Source organism: Cervus elaphus, chromosome 3, assembly GCF_910594005.1.
Source record: "Cervus elaphus chromosome 3, mCerEla1.1, whole genome shotgun sequence".
Taxonomy (NCBI): domain Eukaryota; kingdom Metazoa; phylum Chordata; class Mammalia; order Artiodactyla; family Cervidae; genus Cervus; species Cervus elaphus.
Window position 1 is genome coordinate 7,619,214 of NC_057817.1, and position 25,208 is coordinate 7,644,421.

The 25,208-nt window shown below is 45.7% G+C and overlaps 1 protein-coding gene across 2 annotated transcripts; it reads right to left on the bottom strand.

Annotated features, from left to right (window-relative positions):
* Positions 1-606: 606 nt before the first annotated feature.
* CSRP2 (cysteine and glycine rich protein 2) lies at positions 607-20,415 on the bottom strand. Of its 2 annotated transcripts, none has more exons than XM_043880028.1 (6): positions 20,265-20,415; positions 9,266-9,378; positions 6,121-6,289; positions 2,419-2,548; positions 1,434-1,527; positions 607-914 (listed from the first exon to the last, which is right to left on the bottom strand). In XM_043880028.1, exons 2-6 carry the CDS (start codon positions 9,375-9,377, stop codon positions 838-840), a joined length of 582 nt encoding a protein of 193 aa, XP_043735963.1. In that variant the 5' UTR covers position 9,378; positions 20,265-20,415; the 3' UTR covers positions 607-837. The 2 variants fall into 2 exon arrangements, with proteins under 2 accessions (XP_043735963.1, XP_043735973.1); XM_043880038.1 differs by having other exon boundaries at positions 20,252-20,270.
* Between the last annotated feature and the right edge of the window lie 4,793 nt (positions 20,416-25,208).

A 25,208-nucleotide genomic window follows, 5' to 3' on the forward strand; every position in this document is an offset into this window, starting at 1 on the left:
TCACCATCTTATCAGAGGAGAGTGGGGTGTCACTAAGCCTCAGATTCTGTAGTTGTCTACAGGTAGCTATTTGTAATGATCTAGATAAATCAAAAGAATTTTCAAGTGTTTTGTTGAACAATGTGCTCAGCCTGGGTCAGCGTGCCTTTCTGAGAAGCTTGTGTAGAAGGGCTTCTGTGGCCTCGCTGCTGGAGATTCTGCTTCTGTGGCGCCTAGGAACCTGCCTTCTCATGCCCTCAGGTGACTGGTGCAGGTTGTCTAGGAGCCCTGTTTTAGGAGGCGGCACCCAACAACAGGAGTGCACCCACGGCGCTTGAGGGGGGCAGACAGACAGGAGTTCTGCGCTGCTAAATGCCAGCTCTGAGGCGCTGGCGTGGTGGGCCTGTTGCCTAGCAACCCTCCCTCAGGGCACACTTGCTGCTTAGAGAGCCATCTTTTCCAACAGCTGTAATGCAGAGATTAACCTGGCGAGTCAACCACGTAATGGGGCAGGTAGACGCTCTTTAACCAATAAAAATGCAGGTGGGGACCCACTGGTTAGCTTTATGCTAGCCAGCATCACAGCACTCTTCCCAAAGGTTAACTGAAAGACACGGAATACCTAAATCAAGCTGAGGTTTTATTTAAAATGTAAAAGAAATAGTTCTTGAAATACTGATGAATAAAGTGAAAAGATACAGTCCTGTCTTCCTACTAGTCAGCCAGCCTATCCAAGTACAGGGCAACATACAGTACTTCAGTACTGTAGAATTTCACAGTAGTTTAGTGTTAGATTATCTGTGCCTAGATTATGTAGATTCTCAGTGTGTGATCTTTCTCGGTTCTGCGTTTGCACCTCTACTGAGCATGAACAAGGGCTCCTGCTCCTTGGCCGTAGCCAAATCCCTTGGGCCCAAAGTTCTTCGCGTAGCATCCTACAAAAAGAAAAGGGAAGAATTAGTGCAAGTCCATTAAGCTTTGCTAGCACTGCTTAAGACCCATGTATCAACAAACCTCTGTAAATTATAAAAACCTGCTGGCTATGCCTTACAGTAACTATCTTAAAGCTACAAATTTAAGTCTGAGTGTTCTAGTTCCCTAGGGTTCAGCTCATGGTCCCAACTGAGTTGCAAGTTGGGAGCAGACTAGTTATATATTTGTCTATTACCTTCATATATTCATATGTTTTGCTTAAAACATTTAAGTTGAAAGAAGACTTGTTTATGTAGGGGTGTTTTAAATGGCCGGGAACTTAACTTACTGTGTCCTCAAGAATGTTCTGTGGTCTTCTGTCATCTGTAAGCATATCTAGATCTTTTCAAATACCCAGTGGCACTATCCCCCACCTTTCCCCCATTTTCAGAGTCTTTTCCCCCCCTGCTGGTGACATTTTCTTCACTAGTAGCCAATATGGGATATTCATATGGACAGCAATAACTGAAGTTAAATTATACCTTTACAATAGATTTCACCTTCTTTCTCAGTCAGAGTTGTTGACTCAAGACTCTTCCCGCACTTGGCACATCGGAAACAGTTTTTGTGCCAGGGCTGGAAGAGAAGAATGAGTAAGTTTAGGAGCTGAAAGATCAAGCCCCCACGGGCTCCTGACTGCTGTGGGCGAGCCCCGACCAGAAGGCTGAAGCCAGACCCTCTACCCGCAGAGGTGCTCAGTTCTATCTTCATCCACAGAACACGGAGCAGGCGCTGTGCCACACAAGGGCCGTTTCCCGGAGTTGTCCACAAGCGCGCCTCAAGCGCAGTGCTCCCTTTAAAGACTGCCTCCTCTGTGGTTGAGAACACTGCAGCTTAAAGAGGGGAAGTGTATCAGGGGCCCTGACTAAGTCACTGCTTCCTTCCTTTTTTTTTTTCCCTTTCACCACACTGAAAAACCTGTGGAGTCCAGGTTTGTTAAAAGTCTGGCCTTTAAAAAGTTTATACGAATATCCAGTCAACACCAACAGGGTTATCTCCCTTGAAATGTTATCTATACGGATTTCCAAGTAGACCACAGGGCTGTATACTGTCTTGGAATGTCCTCAGAAGGCTCTGTCATTGATCAGGTAACACTACGGAGTTGTTGTTGTTTTTTTTTTGCCTTGGCGGGTGTAAAGGAAAGCCGAATGTTTTATCATGATTTTTGCTTCAGCAATTTTGGGACAAATTAAAAGTCCTAGAACTCTGGTAAAAAAAAAAGTCTGGCCTTATTCGTTAACACCTTCCTAAGTGCCCCCTATGAAAACAAGTTTCTGTTAAACATAGATGTATAGATGTGATCTGTCAAACAAGAGGATCACTTCAAAAAATTACTGATTCAGATGGAAATCTGATTAAGAAAAAGTTTAATTCAAGGCATTGACGTATAAGGTACAGCGCCTGAGTGGACCCTGAAGGGACCTGGGTGGAGGGAGCAGAGAGCAGGTAACTAACTCAGCACCTCACCTTTCCCGCTCCAATGATCTTCTCGGCAGCGTATACGGAATCCCCACATCTGGAACACTTCTCGGCACCTCCGTATTTCTGAGCAAATTTAGAAGTGTTTGGGTTTGTTGTCGGCCTGTGAGGTTGAACACTTGAGGAAAGGGGAAAAAAGGAACTAGGTAAGACTTCCCAAAAGGCTCTCGGAAGCCACAAGGCAGACCCAGCAGAACTCTGGGATGTAACTGCTCTACTGTCCTTGGCTGGAGGCCTCCACAGGCCAGGCCAGGGCAAAGGAGAAAGAAATCTCAGGGGCTAGCCAGTTATTATCTTAATCTATTTATGGGCTCATTATTGTTACCAAGTCAGACAAGGCTCCAGACTTAAGTATCTGTCCCTCTGAGTCTAAACTCATCAGAATTCATGGAATCCTCAGCACTAAACCTACCACAGCACCTATGTGCATCCCACATTCATATTATTGTTCATATAACACTGGAATTAACAGCTAGCTTCTCCACAAAAAAAAGAAAAAAACCAGTGGTAGTTTAGACAGTTAAGTTTCTGCATATAGGCAGAATTATGAAAAGTATGTTTTACAGATGATTTAATTCCCCAATATATTGGGGCAAAGTATAAATAAAGTATAATTTATTTATAATTACTTTCTTCATGGGAAAATATTTCAGAAAGTTTTCCTATTACTATGTGATCTGCCTATCTTTTACTTTTTCTCTGTATAGAGTGCTGTGTTTGTCACTAGATAAAACCTTATTTCCTTGTTCTGCAATTTCTCTCCACTCATTATATAGATGCACCTGCACAGAACACCATTCTGGGCTCTGAACAGATTGAAAGGCTCCTCTAAAACCTTACACATGGGCTGAGCAGATAAGACAGCAACAGTTAGCATTCAGCAAAGGGCAGCTAAGTGTCAGTTTTTCCACCTAGGAAAACAATCTTGTCCTAGTTATATTTTATTAAGTAACTTACATATATATTTTAAATGAAATGTTTACTGAGAAATACCACCTTTTCATAAGACAGTTTATTCAAACTTCACATGTATCATTAATATCTTCATCTCCAAGTTTCCTACATTTCCACCTACCTAAATTGTCTCATGCACAGCATTTCTTGAATCATGTTTGACGTGCCACTGGAAATTTTATTCTAAGCAACAAATACCAATTCACAGTACTAATTCACAGGATTGAACTGTCCGTAAATAGGCATATTTTTAAAACTCCACAACCCACTGTATATATATATATATATAGTTCGCCTTCTTGATCCACAAGTTGTGCATCCACAGATTGATCCAGCCTCAGACTGAAAATATTCAAGAAAAAAATTCCAGGAAGTTCCAAAAAGCAAAACCTGAATTTACCACATACCAGCAACCATTTATATAGCACTTACATTGTAATAGGTCTTATGAGTCATTCAGAGGTGATTTAAAAGTACCTGGGAGAGTGTGTGTAGGTGACATGCAAATACTACACCATTCTGTATAAGATCTGAGCATTCTCGGGTTTTGGTATCTGTAAGGGTGCTGGAACCAATCCCTGCAGGTACCAAAGGATACTTGCACCTGCTTTGTGATCTTTAAAAGCTATTCACAATATCCAACACTTGTAGTTACGTGTTCTCCAAGAAAAATTTCCAGATCTGCTAGTTATATTGAGAAGAACTTCGTATGGATTATCTTCCACCTTCCTTCCAACAACCTCGGAAGGGAAAGTCACTTAGTCGTGTCCGACTCTTTGCAAACCCATGGACTGTGACCCAGCTCTGTCCATGGGATTCTCCAGGCAAGAGTACTGGACTGGGCTGCCATGCCCTTCTCCAGGGGATCTTCCCGACTCAGGGATCAAACCTGGCTCTCCCACATGGCAGGCAGTTTTTTTGTGTTTTGTTTTTACCCTCAGAGTCACTAGGGAACTAACAACCTCAGAAGGTATGGTTAATAGTTACCTTGAATGTCAGATGAGGAAACATGGGCTAATGTGTTGAATAACCTGCTGAAAGGCTAGAGCTTTAGTAAATTGGTGAGCCTGAACTAAAAAAATGCAGGTCTGCCCCAGTGAAGATGTTCCTGCCCCCTCAGTGTGGCCTCGTCAAGAAAGTCTCCCGGAGCTGTGTGCCCCCCACGCCTGGCGCTCTGACCACGCACTGTGAGGGCCATCCCGACCACAGGTGCTCCCAGGGGGCAGTCACGGAGAGGCGTCCAGAAAAGGAAACCTCACCTGGTCCTGCTGGGTGCGTGGCACAGGGCCAGGCTGACGCAAGGATGAGGTGAGGGCACAGATCAACACAGGCCAGCCTGGAACACTGGCCAGTTACTGGAGAATGTGAAGAGCAGATAAGGACGGGCCACGGGTCCTGGTGACACTTTTGGGGTCATGGATGAGCTTAGTTTAGGGGGGAAGCTGGACAGATCTGTGTTTGAAATAAAATCTTGGGAAACAAGAATGGATTTTAACAGGTTGGGAAAGAAGAGCAGAACAAGAACAGTGAACTTTAACCAAGTCAGAGGTAAGCTGGCCTTCCTGCAAGTGATGGCATGCAGCAGGGAATGAGTCAGTCCTGGTACAACTGACGCCCAGCAAGGCCCTGTGGCTCAGAGAGGAGAAGAAACGAGAGGTGGGCTTCGACGCAGAAAGGAGCACAGGTTTGGGGCCAAGAGGACAAACGTTCACATCCTGGCTCTGCTCCTTACCTGTGTGAGCTGAGCCTTAGTGTCCTGCAGGGACAGAGTACCTAAACTCAGAGTTACTATGAAGATTACACAGAATGAACATAAATGTTCAGCACACATTATTTCAGGCATACCATAGTGCTTTGTATTTAAGATTATAAACTTTGGAGTTACATTGTTCCAGGCTCTACAGTTAACTAGCAGTGTGACTTTAGGCAAATCACTTAATTCTGTCTTTCTTTGTTCCTGAGTAAGATGGGAAACCCTACTTTATAGGACTGCGAGAACTATATGAGTTACCATATATTATTGCATGGTGTCTAGTCTAGAGTAAGGGCACAATTAATGGCCTTATCCAAGAGAAAGGCCATCTTACAGGATTATTATACTACTTTTGGCTTCTTCAGTATAAAAATGGATGTGAAAAATATGAAGTTCTAATGAGAGAATTATTGGGTCAACAATAGAAATTAAGTTTCACGTGAAGAAATTAGCGTCAACATGAATCACTAAAATTTAGCAGATTTATTAGCATTTGGCTTACTTGCGTACTGACACCTTTAATAGCAACTCATCTCATAGAATCAAATACAGGAAATAATTTCCAGTTTTAAGTAAGCTAAAGAAAAGTCATGTCTTGGTGAGGAAGCATTCTGGCAAGGAGGGAGTGACTGAGGAATTGTCGGCGACTGCGTGACTGCACAGGAGAAATGCATCTCTGGATTCCGACACTGCATCTGACGTCTTTGAAGTGCTGTGAAAGTGGCACTTGCTTTTGAGAATATCATGACTCCTTGATACACCTCAGAATGCTATAAACCAGGACTGGAAATCACTAGAATAATCAATAAGAACTTTGCCAGGTCTAAAACTGTCCATTATTTCAAGCTTAAAGAACAGCAGTAAATCTGAGTCATTGTCTTTGATTATTTCAAGCTAAAAACCTGGAAACACCAAGATTCCCCCATTGCTCAAGCCACGTGAATCGCCACTGCTCCTCCCTGCCGGTCAGAGTCCTGACTCACCTCTCGGGCTTGATGCCCAGCCGCTCGCCCCGGTCCATGTTGAGCGTGCCTGCGCCCTGGCCGTACCCATAGCCTTTTGGCCCGTACTTCTTTCCGTAGCAGGATTTGCAGTAGATCTCTTCATCATGAATTGCCACTGTTGTGCTATCTAAATTCTTCCTGCAGACCACTGAGGGGGAAAAAGTTAGACTTTAAGAATGTGCCAAAGATGCCTTTTTCCTTAGAACAAAGATAACGCTGACACAAAACTTAGAAACGGGAAAGGCAGAGGCGCTCAGTCCTGCTGTATTCTCTGGTTCCCAAAAGCCCCACGAACGCTCTGCCTTCCCCCACCTATATGATGGTTTGCATTAGAATGTGCAAATCAGAAAAAGAGACACAGATGTACAGAACAGACTTTTGGACTCTGTGGGAGAAGGCGAGGGTGGGATATTTTGAGAGAACAGCATCGAAACATGTATATTATCTAGGGTGAAACAGATCACCAGCCCAGGTTGGATGCATGAGACAAGTGCTCGGGCCTGGTGCACTGGGAAGACCCAGAGGGATCAGGTGGAGAGGGAGGTGGGAGGGGGGATCGGGATGGGGAACACATGTAAATCCATGGCTGATTCATGTCAATGTATGACAAAAACCACTACAATATTGTAAAGTAATTAGCCTCCAAATAATAAAAATAAATGAAAAAAAAAAGTACATTAGAATGTGAACATCCTGAAGCCTCAGACTTGGTGGCAGGATCTGCCCCCCAGGCGGGAGTGAGAGAAGTTTCAGAGATGACTGATAACCTGCACAAAGCAAGGAAGCTAGCACTTTGTGCCCAGGCTTTTGCTCCCAGCCCTAAACACCCAGCCTTTTCATTCCCTTCATCCAAGCATTGTTAAGGAACAAAAGGGCAGGAGAGCCTGGGCAGGGGGCGGGGCTGCCTCTGCAGCAGCTTCTCCTCCCCCAAAAGCACCTCCTGGGATGCACACAGTTTTAAATCCAGAATTCTAGTTGTCATCACTAGTCTGGAAGGGGAAAAAAACAGTCTTCCCTCATCTCACCAGCGGCTTCTCCGGCAGTGATAAGTACGTCTGAAAATCGTCAAGTGGTTTCAAGTCTGATTTCAAGTGGTTTCAAGTCTCCCTTCAGTCCCAAAGGGGAACACATTCTTTCTTGATGGATTTCTTACCACAAGACATTTCCACGTATCCCACTTCATAAAACTGCCAAATGTCATCAAGTTTTATCCAGACATTATTTCACTTTCTAAAACTTCAATTAAGCTGCAGGGAAAAAGAATTGTCAGAAAGCTCACTGGTGGCACAGTTGGGCTGCAGGAAACCCCACATTAGTGCAGCAGGAGAGGGGGTTTTCCGCCCCCCTTTTTCTTAAAGAGGGAGAAATGAATAGAGGAAAGACAGAAAGAAGAGCAGGGAAAGGCTGCTTCAGAGCAGAGCTCGATGAAGTTTCTGTTATCTTAGACTGAAGTCCTCTCTGGTAGAACAGAATGACATCATCATCTTTGAACCTTGATGCTGAGGCTCAAATACTGACATACGGATGTCTGCCTAAAGACAGAGTTAACCTAAAATTGTACACTGCTAAAGAACAAACACCCTTCACAGAATGCACAGAAAACTAACTGTTAACACGTATCTATGAACCAGAACAAGTTTAAATATGTGAAATTTTTACTACAGAACCACCCCCTCCCCCTAAGGCCTCATCTGTATTCTATGCAGTAAAATTCTAGGTCTACAAACTATTTCCTTAAAAGGCTTTAGGAGAAAAAAATTAAAAGGCTTTAGTCAGCAGAGGCAAATATTAGGAAAGAGTAATAAAAATGACCAGTAATGACCTTGACATTGAATAAACACTGGCTTGATTATGGTGTAGACATCATGGCTTAACCTAGAGGAGACTAAGAACAATTTTTCAAGTATCTGCATTTCCTCTCTGTTCTTACACTCTCTTGGTACAAAGCTGTGGAAAAATTAGATTCCTTTAAAAGAAAATTAACTTATAAGAAGAAATGGTTAAACCAAATCTGAGACGTGCTAGCTGTTACGGAGGCTACAGAGCAGACATTCCTATGTTGTGTTTGTATTCTTTGTAACTGCAACTTTCATGTTTCTGATCGCCTGCAAAGCAGTTGCTGTATAAAAAGGTCCAGACGCCTTCAGTGCTGGTGCCTAGAAGGAAAAGGATGACTAAAATTTGTGAGGGACGCTCTTTCTGATTATTCCTTAGTGTAACTAATTTTTTTTTTAAACATACAGAACTCCTAACAGTAGTTTTCACTGCACGGCACTCTAGAGATGGCAGATAGCTGCACCGATGGTTGGGTTCCTCATGTGACAAATCCTTCATTAAAGAAAATGTCGTTTGAATCAGAAGCTGATTAACGTCGAGCTTTCTGAAGCAGCTACTCTCCTGTTTGAAGACTGAAGACCTGGCTGTCCTCAGGAGGAGTCTGCAGCCTGGTGGGTGAGGGGGCTTCTGTCCTATCCTCTCTCTCTCCTTATCAGGTACTGCTCGTCCTTGGAGCAGACGGGCATGTGCGGTTTAATGGGCTACTTCCTGTCTCCATCAGACACTGCTCATTCTCCATCCAGAAACAACAGGAATTCCCCACAAATTCTATGGTATTCTCATTTCCTTAGTTCCTTTCCCTCAAATTTAGGACATCAATAACAAGAAAGAACTGTAAACATTCACTGTCAGAGAAGTTAGGATCTGAGCTTCTAGACATGTGAATTTCAACGAATGACATGCTGAGAAACCGGCCAGTAGGTTTCAAGGAGGAGCAGCTCAGCCAGGACGAGAAAGCCCGGGCGGACGGGGAGTGAGCCGTTCATCCGGGGATCGCAGCCAAGCCCCGGGGATGCGCCAGGGACTGTGCGGGGCGCCAAACCACAGACACCGGCGCGCTCTGGGCGCAGCGGGGGAGACAACATGACAACGTGCACTGGAGCCTAATGGAGGGGAGGTGCCGTGGGGACGCAAGGCTGGGTGTCTGGGTCGCCGTCCTCGCTGGGAGGCTGGGCGCATGCACCGTCCAGGAGGACAGGCAGGCAGAAGCCACAGGGACCGGGGTGTCGGCTTTGTTAACAGCATCTTCTGCCTGAAGCAGGTGGATGGGGGATCTCAGGAGACTCACTGCACAGAAAGCAGCAGCGGTGGAAGCTCCGGCCGTCACACTGCACCTCCTCGGCGTGGTACACGGTCCTCCCGCAGGCCCCGCACTTGTTGCCGCCTCCCCAGACAGGCATCCTGCGGAAGACAGCCTCGTTAGGACGGGCCCCCACCCGACGCGATGCCGCACAGGGTCTCCGGAGGGCTGCTGAGACCCGGGGACCGCGTTCATTTCTCTATCACCTGCCCCGACCACATCTTTCAAAGACGGGCGGGTCCTCCAGCATAACCTCATCTCGCCTCCCAAATTACAGCTCTTCCACTAGGAAGCCGGGTGGTCAAGCACAGGTTTTTTTTCTGCTGCAGGACAAAGGACAATACAGCCGTGCTCGTCGCCAGGCACAAACCAAACCGCCCCGCACCCACAGGGTTTAAGAAAGCAGTGTAGGAGTGGAAGGGCCAACGCTGCCGCCAGCCGCAGCGGCTGTGATGAGCTCTGAAAACTCAGCTCAAGGGGAGAGCTTTTTGTTACACGTTTACGTCATCGTAACACCGCCAAACTCTTAACCACTTAACATACACAAGCTATGACACACTCTCTAGGAAGGAAGTGCTGGATGGCCGGTAACATTAAGTTGGATATCTACTGTAAAGTTCTGGGAGGTCACGGCGTAAACAGTTGTTTATCTGACTAAGCACAACTGCGTGGGTGGAGCCTGGCTGTAACCACAGGAGACCTCCATCCAGATGACCACGGAAGCTTCTGTGCCTCACTAATCCCAGGGTCCTCCAGTCCAGCCAACAGCTGGCTGTCCCTCTCTGATGGGCCTGTCCATCCATACAAAACATGTTACCTAGTCCCTTCCTGGTGAAGTGAATTGTTCATTGAGCGTCAGAATAACCTAAGCAGTGTGGCCTGATGGGGCTTCCCAGGTGACTCAGTGGTAAGGAATCCACCTGCCAAAGCAAGAGACTCAGGAGATGTGGGTTTGATCCCTGGGTCAGGAAGATCCCCTGGAGGAGGAAATGGCAACCCACTCCAGTATTCTTGCCTAGGCAGTCCCATGGACAGAGGAGCCTGGGGGCTACAGTCCATAGCAACGCAAGAGTCGGACATGACTGAGCGACTGATCACGCATGCAGTGTGCCCTGGGAGCTGGGTGGAGCAGCTGGAAGTCAAAATCCTCGGCTGTCTTGCTATGATGTAGGGCAGCGTGGTCTCATCTCTTTCTCAATGAGTTGGTCTCCCTGGACCGTTTAAAATGCCTAGTTCTGAATGGCCAACCTGCTCGAGTGCCTTTGCCAGTTAAGAGTTCTCCTGTAAAGACAGCATGTTATGTCAGCCCCGCCGTAGCGACAACACAGTATCTAAAAACAAAGTACAAGAATCCCTTTGGCTTCCACCATCATTTCCAGACTTCCCTTCAGTCACGGGCGTTTGCAGCCCTTGTCTGTTGCATCCCCTTGGATGAGCGGCTGGCCTCTATAGAAGTATTCATAGCTTGCTAAGAAAGCTGGGATGTCCTGACTAACTCAAATCTGGCTAGAAAAAGAAGGGACAGGGGACAGCCTCTAAGCAAAAAGCTGAAGAATCTTCAGTCTTAAGATAAAAAGGAGGGTGGAGAAAATGCCCATCCCACTTACCATCCTACACCGTTTAGACCATCCAGAACGTAAGGCTTCCTGAACACTGAGATGAGGTCTTTTCCACAGGAAAGCCTGACAGAATTAGTCACCGTTTTGGGCACCCTGCTGGTACCCAGCCTTCCCTGGCTCCTCTTCTGGGAATAGTTTCCCCAGATTCTCTCCAGGGAAGCAACCATCTCTTTCTTGGCACACATGGTCTAAGAGACTGACTTACTAAGATGCAGTTTCCTGGTGACAGTTCACAGTGCTTGCTACCAATTCAAGACAACATTCAGGTAAGTGTTTAGAAACCTTTCCCCAATTTTATGCCACAACGGTCAAGAGCATGATCAGTGGACTCATCTTGTCGGACAGAGGCCAGTCGGACAGTCAGTCTCTATTTGGGAATTAAAGAGAACAGTCCTTCACCACAGATGGTCTGAGAAGCACTGGGTTAGAGGTGTTTGCCTCTACCCTCCACTCCAAGGCCAGACATGCAACTCGTCACGCCAGTCAGATCACTGCATCCCCCATGGTGATTGGTTTAGGACCAGGCACAGGACCCCAGGCCAGTTCAATGGAAGTGAAACCTGGTCTTTGGTTTAGAACTGGGCGAATGCAGGAGGGGAGTTGCTAGCAGCTGTCTGCAAGGAAACTTGAGAAGGAACCCAGCATAGAGGAAAACAGAGAAACCAGATGCTTTTCAGCTTCACCTCGTTGTATCCCTTGCTCTTCAGTTATATGAGCCAATAAATTCCCTTTGGGAGATAGAGCCCCTGGTCCCAGAAATAAACAACAGCAACACACAAAGAGACACACCAAGGCCTGACTGATGAGACCAGTTATCACTATACTGTTGGCCTCAACTTGCAGAAAGCCTATTTCCCTTGTTCAGACAGGAACAGAGTAGTTCCTGGGGTCCACATGTTACCAGGCTCCTGTGAAGGCGTCATATAGGATCGATACCCAGCACCAATGAAGTATATCTGCACGCTGTCCTTCAGTAGTGGCATAAATCTCTCATTCCCATCCCTGGAGACAGGTGCTTAAATCCAGTGTTTAAATCCACAGTGAAACCTGAACCCGGCTGCAGAACTCGACACAGAACTTGGCTCCAACAGCCTGCCCTGGCTTGAGCTTGGAGCTGAATTAATGTAACGACCTTGCCCCGTGGCTCCAAAGTTACCTGTGTTCTGGAACGCTCACAGATACAACAGACATCTGTTGGAAGTAACCCCGTGATTCTGAGGAATCCAAACACCAAAGCCAGACTTGTAGGTAACGATGCTGTAGCGACTTAAAATCGGATCCCAAACATCAACAGCCTAGCTGGCTTTTAAAATACATCATCGTCAAGGCACTTTTCATCACATTCGAAAGTGTCATGGAAACGCCAACCTGTATTATATTTACTTTGGAGCAATCACCTGTAAGGAGTCAGACTTCTATCAAGACTAAAACTGTCCTGGATTTTCTTTGAATAGCATTTAAAAATACATCAAAACTAACTCATCACTCTATGTTTCTCTCTACTGTAGAGCAACTCAGGACTGTTTGTATTTATAATATACAGACTTCTCCTTAAAAATAAAGGATGATGCTGTTGTCTAGGAAAAAAAAAAGAAAAAGGAAGAATATCCTCCCTTTTCTTATGCAGTTCAGGGTTACTTAAATTCACTTCTTGTAAGTCAAGTCTGATTCCTACCGTACACAGCATGCCAGTCAAATCTTTTGGGGAAATACCTATCCAATATCTGTTCAGCTTAGCATTTTAAGAACTTCTTCCTTTGGGGGTGGGGACCACAGTTCTGTCTCCTCCCCACCATCTACCAGAGTATTTGGCACATGTTAAAATATGTAATTTCTATTGTTTTCAAAGAATCCTTCCATTTTCAATGTTTGTACACTTCCCAATTCGATCTTATGAAGACAGTGGTGGCACTGTCCTACTTTTCTCCGTCACGTTCTTGGATTCTCAGCACAATTTCCAAATCATTAACTTTTTAAAAGTTGCACTCCGCTTAAAGGCTTTGCTCAAGGTTTCTGAATTACGCTCCCTGTGGGCCAAGCTCATAGGGCATCCTCAGAGAGATTCAGTTGGGTTTATGTTTATTGGTTAAGCCGGACAGTGGGTAGCTGGGTGTTTCTTACGTTATTCTCTGTTTCGTCTGAAATATTTTGTAATGGAAGGAAAGAAGGAGGGAAAAGAAGGACGGGAGAGATGAAGGAAAACATTGATTTAGACAGACCTGGGTTAATTTCACTATTTTAATGGTTGTGCAATCTTTGGCTTTCTTATCTGCAAAAGAGGGGGGGAAGGTAGCCCTCTCTACCTCACAGAGATATTGTGAAGATAAAACACAAATACATAAATTTCTTGGCAGATATCCAGTAACTGGCAGCTTGAGGATGGGGGGAGCGTCTTATACTGTCCACCCTGCCAGTAGTCTTCCTAGAGGAAACCCCCGGACCAGCACCCACAGGACACAGCTCAGAGCAACAGCCCGTAAAGAGAAAAGTTACCTGATCAGTCACTCATAAACCTTCTTCTGGGACACTGCAATGCACCACAAGTACAGTTGGCGCTTGTGGGGACTATGAGATGAAGTTCGGATTCACACCGTTTGGGTGTGCCCCTCTGCACATTTGCTAAATTTGGCAGAGGGAAATGGGGCCATCTTCCGTTTCTGTCGCTCTTGGCACTGCTATGCATATGTTAAAACACACACACACAAGCCCAAAGCTTCATTCTTCCTACAAGCCCCCGGCTGCACTACCCCACAGCAGCTGACATGAATCACAGCAGACTGGATTTGCACTGAGCAGTCTGCATACCTTTCCCTGATCCTGTGGCGTTAATTTACAGAATGGTAAGAAAACCCCACGTTACACATCCCTTGTAGAAGAGGCCATACTTGGGCTAATTCAGGTTTTTCGTCTTGTTCTTTGGTTCTCCTTACCGGAAAGAGTTCCAGCACTAGGATTTATCCACTGTGCTGGATGAAAAAACCTGATTTTCATCCAAACACCTATGTGCAGTTTCTCTTTGCTGCTTCTCGCTAGTTTAAAGGCACCACACCCAGAATTCATAAGACTTAGCCCAAGAAGAAACTTACTGTCGTCTAAATCTTCTGAGTCACCGTGTGGTAAAGCTAGCTCATTCTCTAGATGGCCAGCGGCCACAGGGATCATCCTCCCCACCTGTGCTGCGCTAACTGCCTTCTTTTAGGATCTGAATGACGCACATCCATGAATTTCAAGTCTCCATGTCACCACCTGCAATTTAAGTTAATTGCTCTGATGCCGAGTGAATCGTTCATACACCTAGGTTCTAAATGCTTCCAGAAGATCTGCCATTTTACGACTACATGCAGGTCTTTGTTATTATACAAGAATCTTTGTTATTATACTATAACCTAACTTCCCAAGAGGAGAATCTACTATAAACCAGTTTCATTTTGAGCCACATCCAGATGGGGTCACTTGTTAAAGAATATGTAACTGTCCCCAATTACAGTGGTTTTTAAAGAGGCTAGAGTTTGAGAGCTGTAAATAATTGGAAATTAAGCTTCACGAGCATTCATGTATGAATGCCCATTCTAAAATTTTCTTCTTCAACCCAAACTACCTTCTTATTAGTCTACTTCCCTTATCTGAGTGAGACTGAATCTGAATGATGCTCTCCATGTTCCACTGGGCTCCTTCTACCAAAGCCAGACCCTCAAGCTGGCCTTCAGGAGAGCTCAGACTCAAGGTGAACTAAGAAAACGGATTTTGGAGTCAACAAACTCACTTCCCTCATATGCAAAATGCCTTTCATATAGAATTGTTAAGAGAATCAGATGAGAAAATGTCCTTCTAGTCAGCCTCGAATGATTGGTAGCCTTTACCGTTGGTATTTAGCCAGGTTCAGTCTTTGTTATCAATACTCATCTTCTACCCATCTCAGAGTCCATGCATTCCTCCAATATACCCATAATCCCTCTAACATCAGGAAAACTGACTTCCCTCACTCATCCAGTTAACTCCTGACTTCATTTCTGAATCTCAAGTAATTCTTCCAGCATAGGAGCAGCTAATAAACACTGTAATGCTGTGCCGTTTATGAAGCTCTCCTACAAATCTATTAGCTCAGCATCTTACAAGCCATATCCTGGGTCGGGAGCTGAGGATCAAAGGGTAAAGGAAGAGTGTCAGTTTCTCAGGGAGTCCTACTTTGGTGGTAGAAGTATGTAAACAAGTAACAGCAAATTAACATAACCCAAATCCCAGGCGCATGGAGAAAGGGTTTGGGAAGTCTATCGACAGAGGGATGCCGGGACAGTTTCACCTTGTTCACTGATACGAGTTCCTGCAACTATGCCAAAAAAAGATTCCAGAGATCAGTCAAGGTTCTGAATTCAAGATTATTATTTAATGTCTGCTATAGAAACTGCAGTGCACACACCGCCTCTTAAGTCATTCCTGGAGTAAGATAAAGTGTGGGACTCAGAATCAGTCACTTGTAAGCTTGTAAGTCAGTGATCAGCTCTGCTACCTTAACCAAGTTCCTGACCCCCTGAGCCTCTGTGTCTTCAGCTACAACTTGGAATTGGATGAGCGGTCTCTTTCTCATAGGACGACTGTTAAGGATCTAACGAGGTATTAATAACATCCGTAAAGTTCCTGGCAGAGAGCCTGTGCTCCACAAACGTGGGCCTCCTTTTCCTTCAGGAGTGCCAGTGGGCCTGAAATATGGTTACCAAACGTTCGGGGTTAACTGACCTGCTCAGATCAGTGACCTCCAGAGATGCAAATATAGGTTCAACCACTCATGTCTGACTCCAGAACCACAAGCTGTCCCCCAAACTCTCGTATCTGATTTAAGGGTGGAGAACATTCAGATCACTGGAGCATGAACTATAACTTACACCCAGGAATGCCTTCCATTCTGGTGTCTTCAACCATCCAGCCAGCAGTGGTTTAGTTTTAGTGAAACATCAGTCAAATAAATTCAATATAGTCTATTTGAATTTCATTGGTATTTTTAGGTTGAATTGGTAATTTTTGGTTTCACAGTTATGAGTCACTTAATAATCTACACCTCAGCTTTCCCACTCATACAGTGTAATGATAATGATAATCCTCAGCTGTCATGAGGATTAAGTAAGTTAATATAAGTAAACTACTTAACATAAGTATAGTAAGCTTTACCGTTGATTGATTTTTCTTAGTCGTGTCCAACTCTTTGTGACCCCATGGACTGTAGCCCACTAGACTCCTCTGTCCATGGGATTTCCCAGGCAAGAATACTGGAGTGGGTAGCCATTCCCTTCTCCAGGGGATCTTCCCCACCCAGGGGCTGAACCCGTGTTTCCTGCATCTTCTGCACTGGCAGGAGGGTTCTTTACCACCTGGGAAGCCCCTTTACATAACTATTTCTAATTATTGCTACTTATCACATGGCAGACATTATTCTAAGTGCTTTACAAATATCATCCAATCTCAAAACTGCCTTATGATATAAATAAGCAGTATCTCCATTTTTAAAATGAGAAAATAAGCGGATCAGATAACCAACCTAAGACCTTTTGGCAAATAAACAGTAGTTGTGGCAGATCAATCTCAGTGTGACTGTATGTAAAAACCATACAAACATTAAATTGTCTGAGTAAATATCTTGTCATTTGCACAGATTCTGGATTGCTGTGGCTGGCAGACGGAGGTCAGTGACCGAGTTGAGAGCGTAGTCGTATTCTAATGGGTGATCTGACAGCTAGTCTCCAAAGCTGTGTCAGGGATTTTGCTGTCCTCCGAGGTGAAGACATGCGTGGCAACAGGATATAGAATTAGCAGTGAATGGTGAGGGTGAGGTGAACACAGGGGTGCCTGTTGGGCAGAAGGGAGGTTTCCCTCAGTAGGAGGATGGACTTGGGGGAGCACAGAGGAGTGTACAGTACTTTTCGGTTGAGAGCAGCAGTCTGGGTGTGAGGTTAGCAGAGAGGACACTTACAGTGTTGTATTACTTTCTGCTGTAGAACAAAGTGAATTAGTCACAGATGTGTACATATAGCTATACCTCCCTCCTCCCACCTCTCTTGGTCATCACAGAGCACCCATCTGCGCTCCCTGTGCTATGTGGCAGGTTCCCACTAGCTATCTGTTTGATACGTGGTAGTATATCTATGTCAATGCTACACTCTCAACAAGTTCTTTTTAAATTGGGTATTTTCTGTCCTGCTGTGGGAGGGGTGAGGGTTCGATGCTGTTTTTCTCTTCTGGAAAAGCAGCCACGACGAAACCTTACTGGGAAGACATCCGGCCAAAATGTATTCAACGGTATGTGTCGTCTTCCTGTTAGTCAAGGACAATTAGTAGTAGTGTGGGCACAATGAGATGAGCAACAAAGGAACCTGATGGCCTTTGCAAAATGTTTACAATACACATCTTTTGGTTCTTCCTCTAAGACTTACATTAAAATGTTCAACAATCAGAACTTGTGCCTGGCTCCTCCACAATCCATTTTGAGAAAACTCCCCCTAAGTCAAGGTTCTTAACCTGAGGTCCACAGATTCCCTGAAATTCTGGGGATCGGTGAACTTGGTACCATGAACTTTACTTTATGTACTTAAAAAGTTTGAGAAGGGGTCCAGAGGCTTCACCAGACTGCCAAACAGTTCCGTGACACGAAAAAGTTAGTTAGGTAGTGCCATCCTGAGTAATCGAGACCCCAGGTGCAGGGAACCCCATCCAAGAGAACACAAGGGATGCCCGGCGATACCAGCCCAGGAAATGACACAGTTGAAGAAACTTGCAAAAGGGAAGAAAGCTGGCCTCCAAGCAAGGCCCAGGCAACACTGTCCAAGGCAGCACTCTCCCAGAGGAGGCTTTCATGGATAGCCATTTACCCCTGTGTTCAACAAAGTACAGGGTAGTACAAGGAACAGCGTGCCTTCGAGAACCCCTGCAAGGTAAGTGCTATTACACCCATTTTATAAGATGACGTAACAGACCCAAGAGTAAACTAACTTGCCTAAGGTCATCAAAGCAGTGAGTGCTGAAGCTGGGATGTACATTTGGGCCCAGCCAGTCAGTCCTGTCCTTCTCACCATGCTATATGCCTCCTCTCCTGCAGCGGGCGTGCTGACCCCGCTCATCTGATTTACCTGATTTTTGACAGAGAAGAAAAATTAGAGGCCCAGATCTCCACATTCAGTGGCATTGAGGTTTCTCAAGCTCATTTATTACTGCCAACCTTTATTCTATGCCATCATTCTTGCTGTTTTAGTGTAAAATAGAGTTTCCTCAAAATCCAAGTGAGTTGGCGGTTTCATCAGGACAGACCTCCGAAGAGTATGGCTTTTCACTTCAGTATTTGGCACATACCAGTATCAATCAGTATTTGTGAATACATTTAGAGGAATCCATTAAAAAATTCAAGATAGAAACTGTGGCTCCAATCTGCTAATACTTACGTAGTTTGAGTCCAATTAAATCTTTGTTTTCTGTAATTGCAATCTTACTGAAACTTTCATTCATTCGTTCAGTTACCCAGTACTGGTTCTGGTCCAACAGTGTTTAAGATACCCAAGCAAAGTTCTGTGAATTTCAAAGACTTGTGAGATGCAGACCCTGTCTCTACCTAACTTCACTCTGAAAGAGAAAAGGAAACTAGAATTCAGAGTAGAAAGAACCTTGAGAAATACTGGTAAAGTATCAGAGGCAATCAATTTTAGAGGGCAATGACCAATGAGATAGTGGGGGGAGACCACAGAGAACTTGATAAAATTTGTTCTAGTTTGGTATGCAGTTTTTAAAGTATGTCTTGAATATATACAGTTTTAAAGTACGTCAGTCTGTCACCTTCTCAGACAGTCTGTGGAGTGTGTTTCTCTCTAAATACTCCACTTCTTACCTAATACTTTCTCAGTGAATTCTGAGATGAGGCATCAAGAACCTGGGTTTCATTAAGTCCTGAGACCAGGAACTAAGGCCCTCCCACCCAGGTAGAGGATGGAATAATGATATTGACACACCCCTGCCCCCAACTTCAATAAACTAAGGCTTGGACTCTGTTGACCTCTGTCCCAATTCTATGTTGAATTCTCCTTTGCTCAAGCCCCCTCATGAATACGCATGTGCCCTTAGGTTAAAACTTCCCCGGTTTTGCTGTTGGGGAGACACTGCTTTGGGAAAGTATTCTCCTTCTTTGCTACAAGTAACAATAAACCTCTTTCTCTCTCTCACACACACACACAGAGTATGTGAAATTTACCCTTTTAGAATCTATTGCCCAGCTCTTTCCTGAAAATCTGAGTCAAATTATAGCCAACTCTGGGGCTGTCCTATTTGAATTCTTGGCATTTTTTAAGTAGAGCTTTAAAACAGGTTAATTAGAAAAGTTAAGAATTATAGAGGCCATTTTTACTGCCCGAGTTAAAAAATTACCCAAAATAAAAAGTATTTATAAAATGAAAATGAAAAATAAGTCTGGTCTCTGGACCGCGAATAAAGCAGCTTAAACATTTTGAGTAACCATTTAAACAGATACCGTTCTACAAATGTGCAGGCTGGGCGGTGCGGGTGGGGGTGGGGCAGACGTGGGTGTCTCCTGACTCAGAAAAGCCCCCTCCCCCCTGCCCCCTGGGGGCTGCCTACGTGGAGTTTTGGAACCGCAGTTGTGATTTTCAGAACCTGTTGCAGAATTTACAACCAAGCATTCTTGCTTTCCCGGTTTGTACCTGAATCGTAGAAAGTTCCGGAAAAAGCTGGGACTGATCGATATGACGTTTCACTCCCGTTCCTCCAACATTTAAGGTTCGGTGCTCGGTGGGCAGAGGCCACCGAACAACGGGGCTACCAGGAGCTCTGTACCGCAACAGAGGACGCATTCTGGGTTCAACCGGCTATGGAAGCCCCCTGCTCACCCCCAGGGCTCCGAACCAGCCCCTGGGAAGGTCGCCCTCGGCGCATAGCACATTCGGGGCACAGGAGACCCCAGGACTCGGATTCCGCCCTCCCCTCCGCGGAGAGAGAATGCGCCACTGGACGAGCGGGCCCAAGGCTACTAAAAGGCGGATTAGCAGCCACGCGAAACTCTCGACCCTACCTCTCCCTCGAGGAAAAACCGGTATGGAGATCACGCACCATTATTTCTCTGCCCAGGGGACCCGGGATCCGAGAGCAGGGCTCGGGTGGCCGCGGGGACCAGGGCAGGTGTGTGGAGAGGGATGGCGGAGATCGGGGCGCATAAGTGAGGAGGGTGGCGGGGGTACCAAATGGGGATCGCGATGGTAACATCGGAAGAGATGGGAGGGGGCGCCCGCAGGGTGGCCTGAGGATCCGGGGGGGCTGAGGGGAACCCCCACCCCTTGGATCGGCGGGACACCCCCATCGCCTTACTCACTCCGGTTACTCACTCGAATCGGAAGGAGGACCACGCTAAGCGATCGAAAACAGGTCGCAGAAACGGCGGCGGGAGTCTGGCAGGAGGGTCGGGAGCGCCGGTACCTTTTAAAGCTCCGTGGGCGTGGCCTCTGAACGCCCCGCCCCCAATAGCGGCGCCCCCGCCCCGCCGGGCACGTTTTTAAGCCCCTTGGGCGTGGCCTATGTGCGCCCCGGCCCCGCCCCGCCGCGCCGGGCGGCCTCCCGGGCCGGCTGCTAGGACTGGGGGCGTCTGGCGGGAGCGCCGCGCGCGGCGGGGCTCCGGGGTGAGGCCGGAGAGACAAAGGCAGAATCCCGCCTCTTCCTGCTGCTTCCCGCGCGCCCGGCGTCCCCCACCGTACCGGGCCCGCTCCCGCCGGTTTCCTTCTCTCCCTAGCCGCTGAAGCCCGCGGTTTCTAGAGGAACTGGGAAAGGAGACCGCCTCACCCTGCCGCGAGGCCGGACGGAGGGACGGTCCCCTTGGGAAAACAGCTCTGCGACGTGCCCTTCCTACCGCGGGCGCCAGTTCTCCTTCAGGACGGAGCACTCCAAGGTGGAAGAGTTTCCAGCAGTAGGAAATCGGCCAGATCGGGGGTTTCCACCACCGCCTCCCTTGCCTTATCCTTATAAATAAACTCAAAGTGATCAACTTCCCCAATGGATAAGTATCCTCTGGCCCGATTTCCAGCTTCTGGGAATTCGCGCAGCCTTCCTGTTCTTAAAGAGCAAAATTTCTCATCTAGACTAAATAAATGACGTTACAGAAAACGCCTCATTACCCAAGTGTTTTGCTTTTCCCACCGTTGGGGCACGGTTGCACACTGTGCTGCGGGGGTGGAGAGGCGGGGGGGGGGGGGGGGGGGCAAATCCAGCCAGAAACCCCGGGCGCCAAAGGACCCTGCCGTGTCGGTGTCGGAAAACCCCAGGGAACCCCAGGGACGGCAGTGACAACCGAGGCGACCTGATACCTGACCCCCAGTCAGCTTTATTGTTTCCGGTGGAAAGAAAAATAAACAGTGGCATCTCTACCTTGTTCACAGTTCTAGGCCTGCTAGTCACCTGTGCCAGCAGCGATGATCCCTGAGAGTTGGCGTTTGGGAAAGTGGAGAACTCCAAGAGGCAGTGACCAAGGCTTTCCCTCAGGTCACAAATGCAATAGTCTCCTCTAGTGCAAAGCTTCTCCAGCTCCCCACTGTAGACATTTGGGGTTGCATGGTTCTTAGCTGTGGGGGCTTGCTGCACATTGTAGAATGTCTCCACCGATATGCCAATAACACCCCTCCTTCCACACTGTAATAATCAAAAAGTCTCCAGACAGTGGTAAATGCCCTCCTGGGGAGGGGGCAGAGGACATTGGTTGAGAACACCACCCTGGTATATATCCTCATGACAAAGTGCAGAAGTGGCTTATAGTATTATTATTGTTTTATTTTATATGCTGGGACCAATCCAGGATAAACCCATTAAAACAGCAGCCGTTATTCTCTGTCCACCCAGCACTGTGCAAAAAGACATAGTGGTGATTGACATCTCCTGATATTGTCTTGGGAGTCTGAAAATATTCCTGCCTGCTGTGAGTGTTGCTAAATATGGTCAGCCCCTATTTTCATGACATCATCTAATGTAAGAGTGACTTGACTCCGGGGGCCAACATGAAAAATCTGTTTTTCAGATTCTATATTCCCTTTAGCTCTGCTGCTTACACTATTTATTTTTTCTTGCACTGGTTTATGTTGTGTTTCCAACTGAAGGAAGCCATCAGTGAATTTTGATGCCACACTGGTTTTCAGTTTCAATTTAGTTGTCCTTTCTCAGTTACTTTGGGTTCTGTTATCTCCAGGCCTGAGCTTTCTGATATGCTCATGTCATCCCTAAACTTGTCAGTTACCTCCTAGCATTTGAAGTTGGGGGCTTCTCTGATAGCTCAGCTGGTAAAGAATCCACCCGCAATGCCGGAGACCTGGGCTCCATGTTGGGAAGCTCCCCTGGAGAAGGGAAAGGCTACCCACTGCAGTATTCTGGCCTGGAGAATTCCACGGACTGTATAGTCCATGAGGCTGCAAAGAGTTGAACATGACTGAGCGACTTTCACTTTGCTTCTGAGCTTAAAAAGTATTTCTGCTATCTCTCCGTGTATTTGTCTGAGTGTATTTTACAGTGAGTTTGGGGGTAAAGTACATTTGATTTTTAATCTATATTTGTACTGAACTATCCACATTTAAAAACTATTTTATTTCTCTTAAATTAAACATTTCCTTAAACTGTTGACTCTTTTCAATATAAATGTTGGGAAATTCTCTCCATTTATTTAGACAGAGTGGCACAAAGGAAAGAGTGTGAGCTTCAGACACATGTGGTTTCAACATACAGCTCTGACACCTACTAACCCTGTGAGCTTGACTGAATACTTGTCTTCTCTGTATCCGTTTCTTTACCTGTCACATGACGATAGCACACACCTTGTAGCATTGTTGGGAGAGTTACATCAGATGACGTATGTAAAATGCCAAGTACAGCATGTGGCACCTGGTGAACACTCAGTAAATGATGATAGTTATGTGAAACAAGGATATCTTGATGTCCTCTTCTGCCTTGAGAAAGAAATAGAAGCCAGGCTTTGCTGATAGTTCATCTTATGTTGCCCATGAAGGGTTTGGTAGTAAGAAAGTATGAAGTATTTCCCAAAACGATTAAGAGACTGCCAGTAGAAAGTAAATTGTCAGCCTGGGAAAGAGCTAGTGGGAGAAATGTGCCCTCATGGAGAAGAATAGGCCTTTCTTAATTTCCATATGGTCCTAGTCTGCTTGATTCCTTCCACCTTATTATAAGAGGCAAAATTGAAGGTTAAATGTATCCAGAAGGGTGTTTCTTTTTCCCAAGAAAGGCACATTATACTTGTATAACAGCTCCTTCAGTCTCTGGAACCCATTAGCCAATTTTGAATCAAAGTCCTTTATCAAGGTCGCTGTCCTAAGGCAAGTTGAACCAAGGTTGCCTTTCTTCATGACCTTGTGCTTCAAGGTTGGATTTTTCAAATATTTTTATTCTTTTTATTTCATGCTACTTTTTCTTAACAAAACTCTGAGCCAGATGAGTGTATGAGTATAAACATAAAGCTTCTTTATTTTATTTTAAGGCCAGGATTCCTTCCCAGAAGCCAGCTAGGTGGAAAGGAATCTTTTAGTATTTGTTAAATAAAGGGGAAAAAAAAATACATTCTCTCATTTTGCTTATCTACATGCTTAAAAATGAAAAAGAAGCAGATGTTCCCACCTCATTTTGTTGCCAAGATTTAGAAGCCATGGTAAGAATTAAAAATCACCCATACTCAAAAATTACCCCAGTACTCTGTGAGGCACTGTCTGGCAGAGACTGAATAATGTAAGTTTTATATGCTTAAAATCTGAAAGGTAGATTAAAATATCATTTTTGACATTTACCATATTTGCTTTTTTTTAAACTTGCTTCAAACTCCCACTTTCTTTAATTTGGTTATTTCTTAACCTTTCCCTTATTGAATACTACGGTATTTCCCTTCAGTGCTATTACCTTTCATTACAGCATTATTTAGGTTTTCTTTTCTATAACAGCTCTGCTTGTGTGTGTGTGTGTGTGTGTGTGTGTGTGTGCGCGCTCAGTCAGGTCTGACTCTTTGCGACTCCATGGACTGTAGTTCACCAGGCTCCTCTGGTTTAGACTTTTCTTACTGCAGCAGAGTTTTTCTAGCTCTTCTAGTATGAAAAATACCATTAACTTTAGCCTTTGAGTCTGTCCATTTCAACCATCTTAACCCCTTAAATGCCCCATATACTGTTCTATTTCAGGTGGTGACATCACTTTCTCCCTCATTCTAATTCCCATTCACCAGCCAACACTGCCTGAGCTTCCTCCACTTTGCCTTGAATCACCATATTTTCTCCCATGTTTACAGAGGAACAGGGCTTCTCCCATCTTACCAAGAATATCCATTCTGCCTGTGTTTTTCATTCTTTGGCATGCTTATATTACTTTGCGCTTCAATTTCTCTATTTCTACTGCTTCCTTCCCTTTCTATCAATAATTACAAAAATGCTCTCTACCCCATATTTTTAAAAGTTGGCAGAAACTTCCCTGAGTTTTGTAGTAGGTTTTGGTGGCTGTCTCACTAGCATCCGTTCCCCTTTTCCCAGAGGCCCATGTTTCTGTTTGGAGGTCCATGTGCTTTCAGGGAACAGCTGCCACAGCCCTGACTTGGGGTGCTCTGGAGCCAATCTAGGCCTTCCAACCCCTGGTTTGCATGGCGAGTCACGCGACCTAAGCCCGTCCCGGCAGGGGGAGTCTCTGAACTCTGTTGGGATGTTGAGAGGATGCCAGTGCTCTTCAGTCTGGAAAGCTCTATGCACATACATGGGGCCCAGAGTTTCTACAGTCATATTTTGCTGGTAGGAAACCAGCCTGAGGATGATTCAACACACAGAGAATCGGAGAAATAGAGCCAGAGCTCTGAACAAACGATGCACAAAGTTTGTCTACTTTGCAGGGTCTTTTCATTTTAAGAACAAATGAATTCTCATTGATGTTTATTTCATTTTGAGGTGGGATTTCTGTAACTTGCAGTTAGGACTCTCAACTGATTGTGGTGATTTAAAACTATGTCCACAAATTCTTTAATTTTTCATTCAGTTCAGTTCAGTTCAGTCGCTCAGTCGTGTCCGACTCTTTGCGACCCCATGAATTGCAGCACGCCAGGCCTCCCTGTCCATCACAAACTCCCGGAGCTTACTCAAACTCATGCCCATCGAGTCGGTGATGCCATCCAGCCATCTCATCCTCTGTTGTCCCCTTCTCCTCCTGCCCCCAATCCCTCCCAGCATCAGGGTCTTTTCCAACTCTTTGCATGAGGTGGCCAAAATATTGGAGTTTCAGCTTCAGCATCAGTCCTTCCAATGAACACCCAGGAC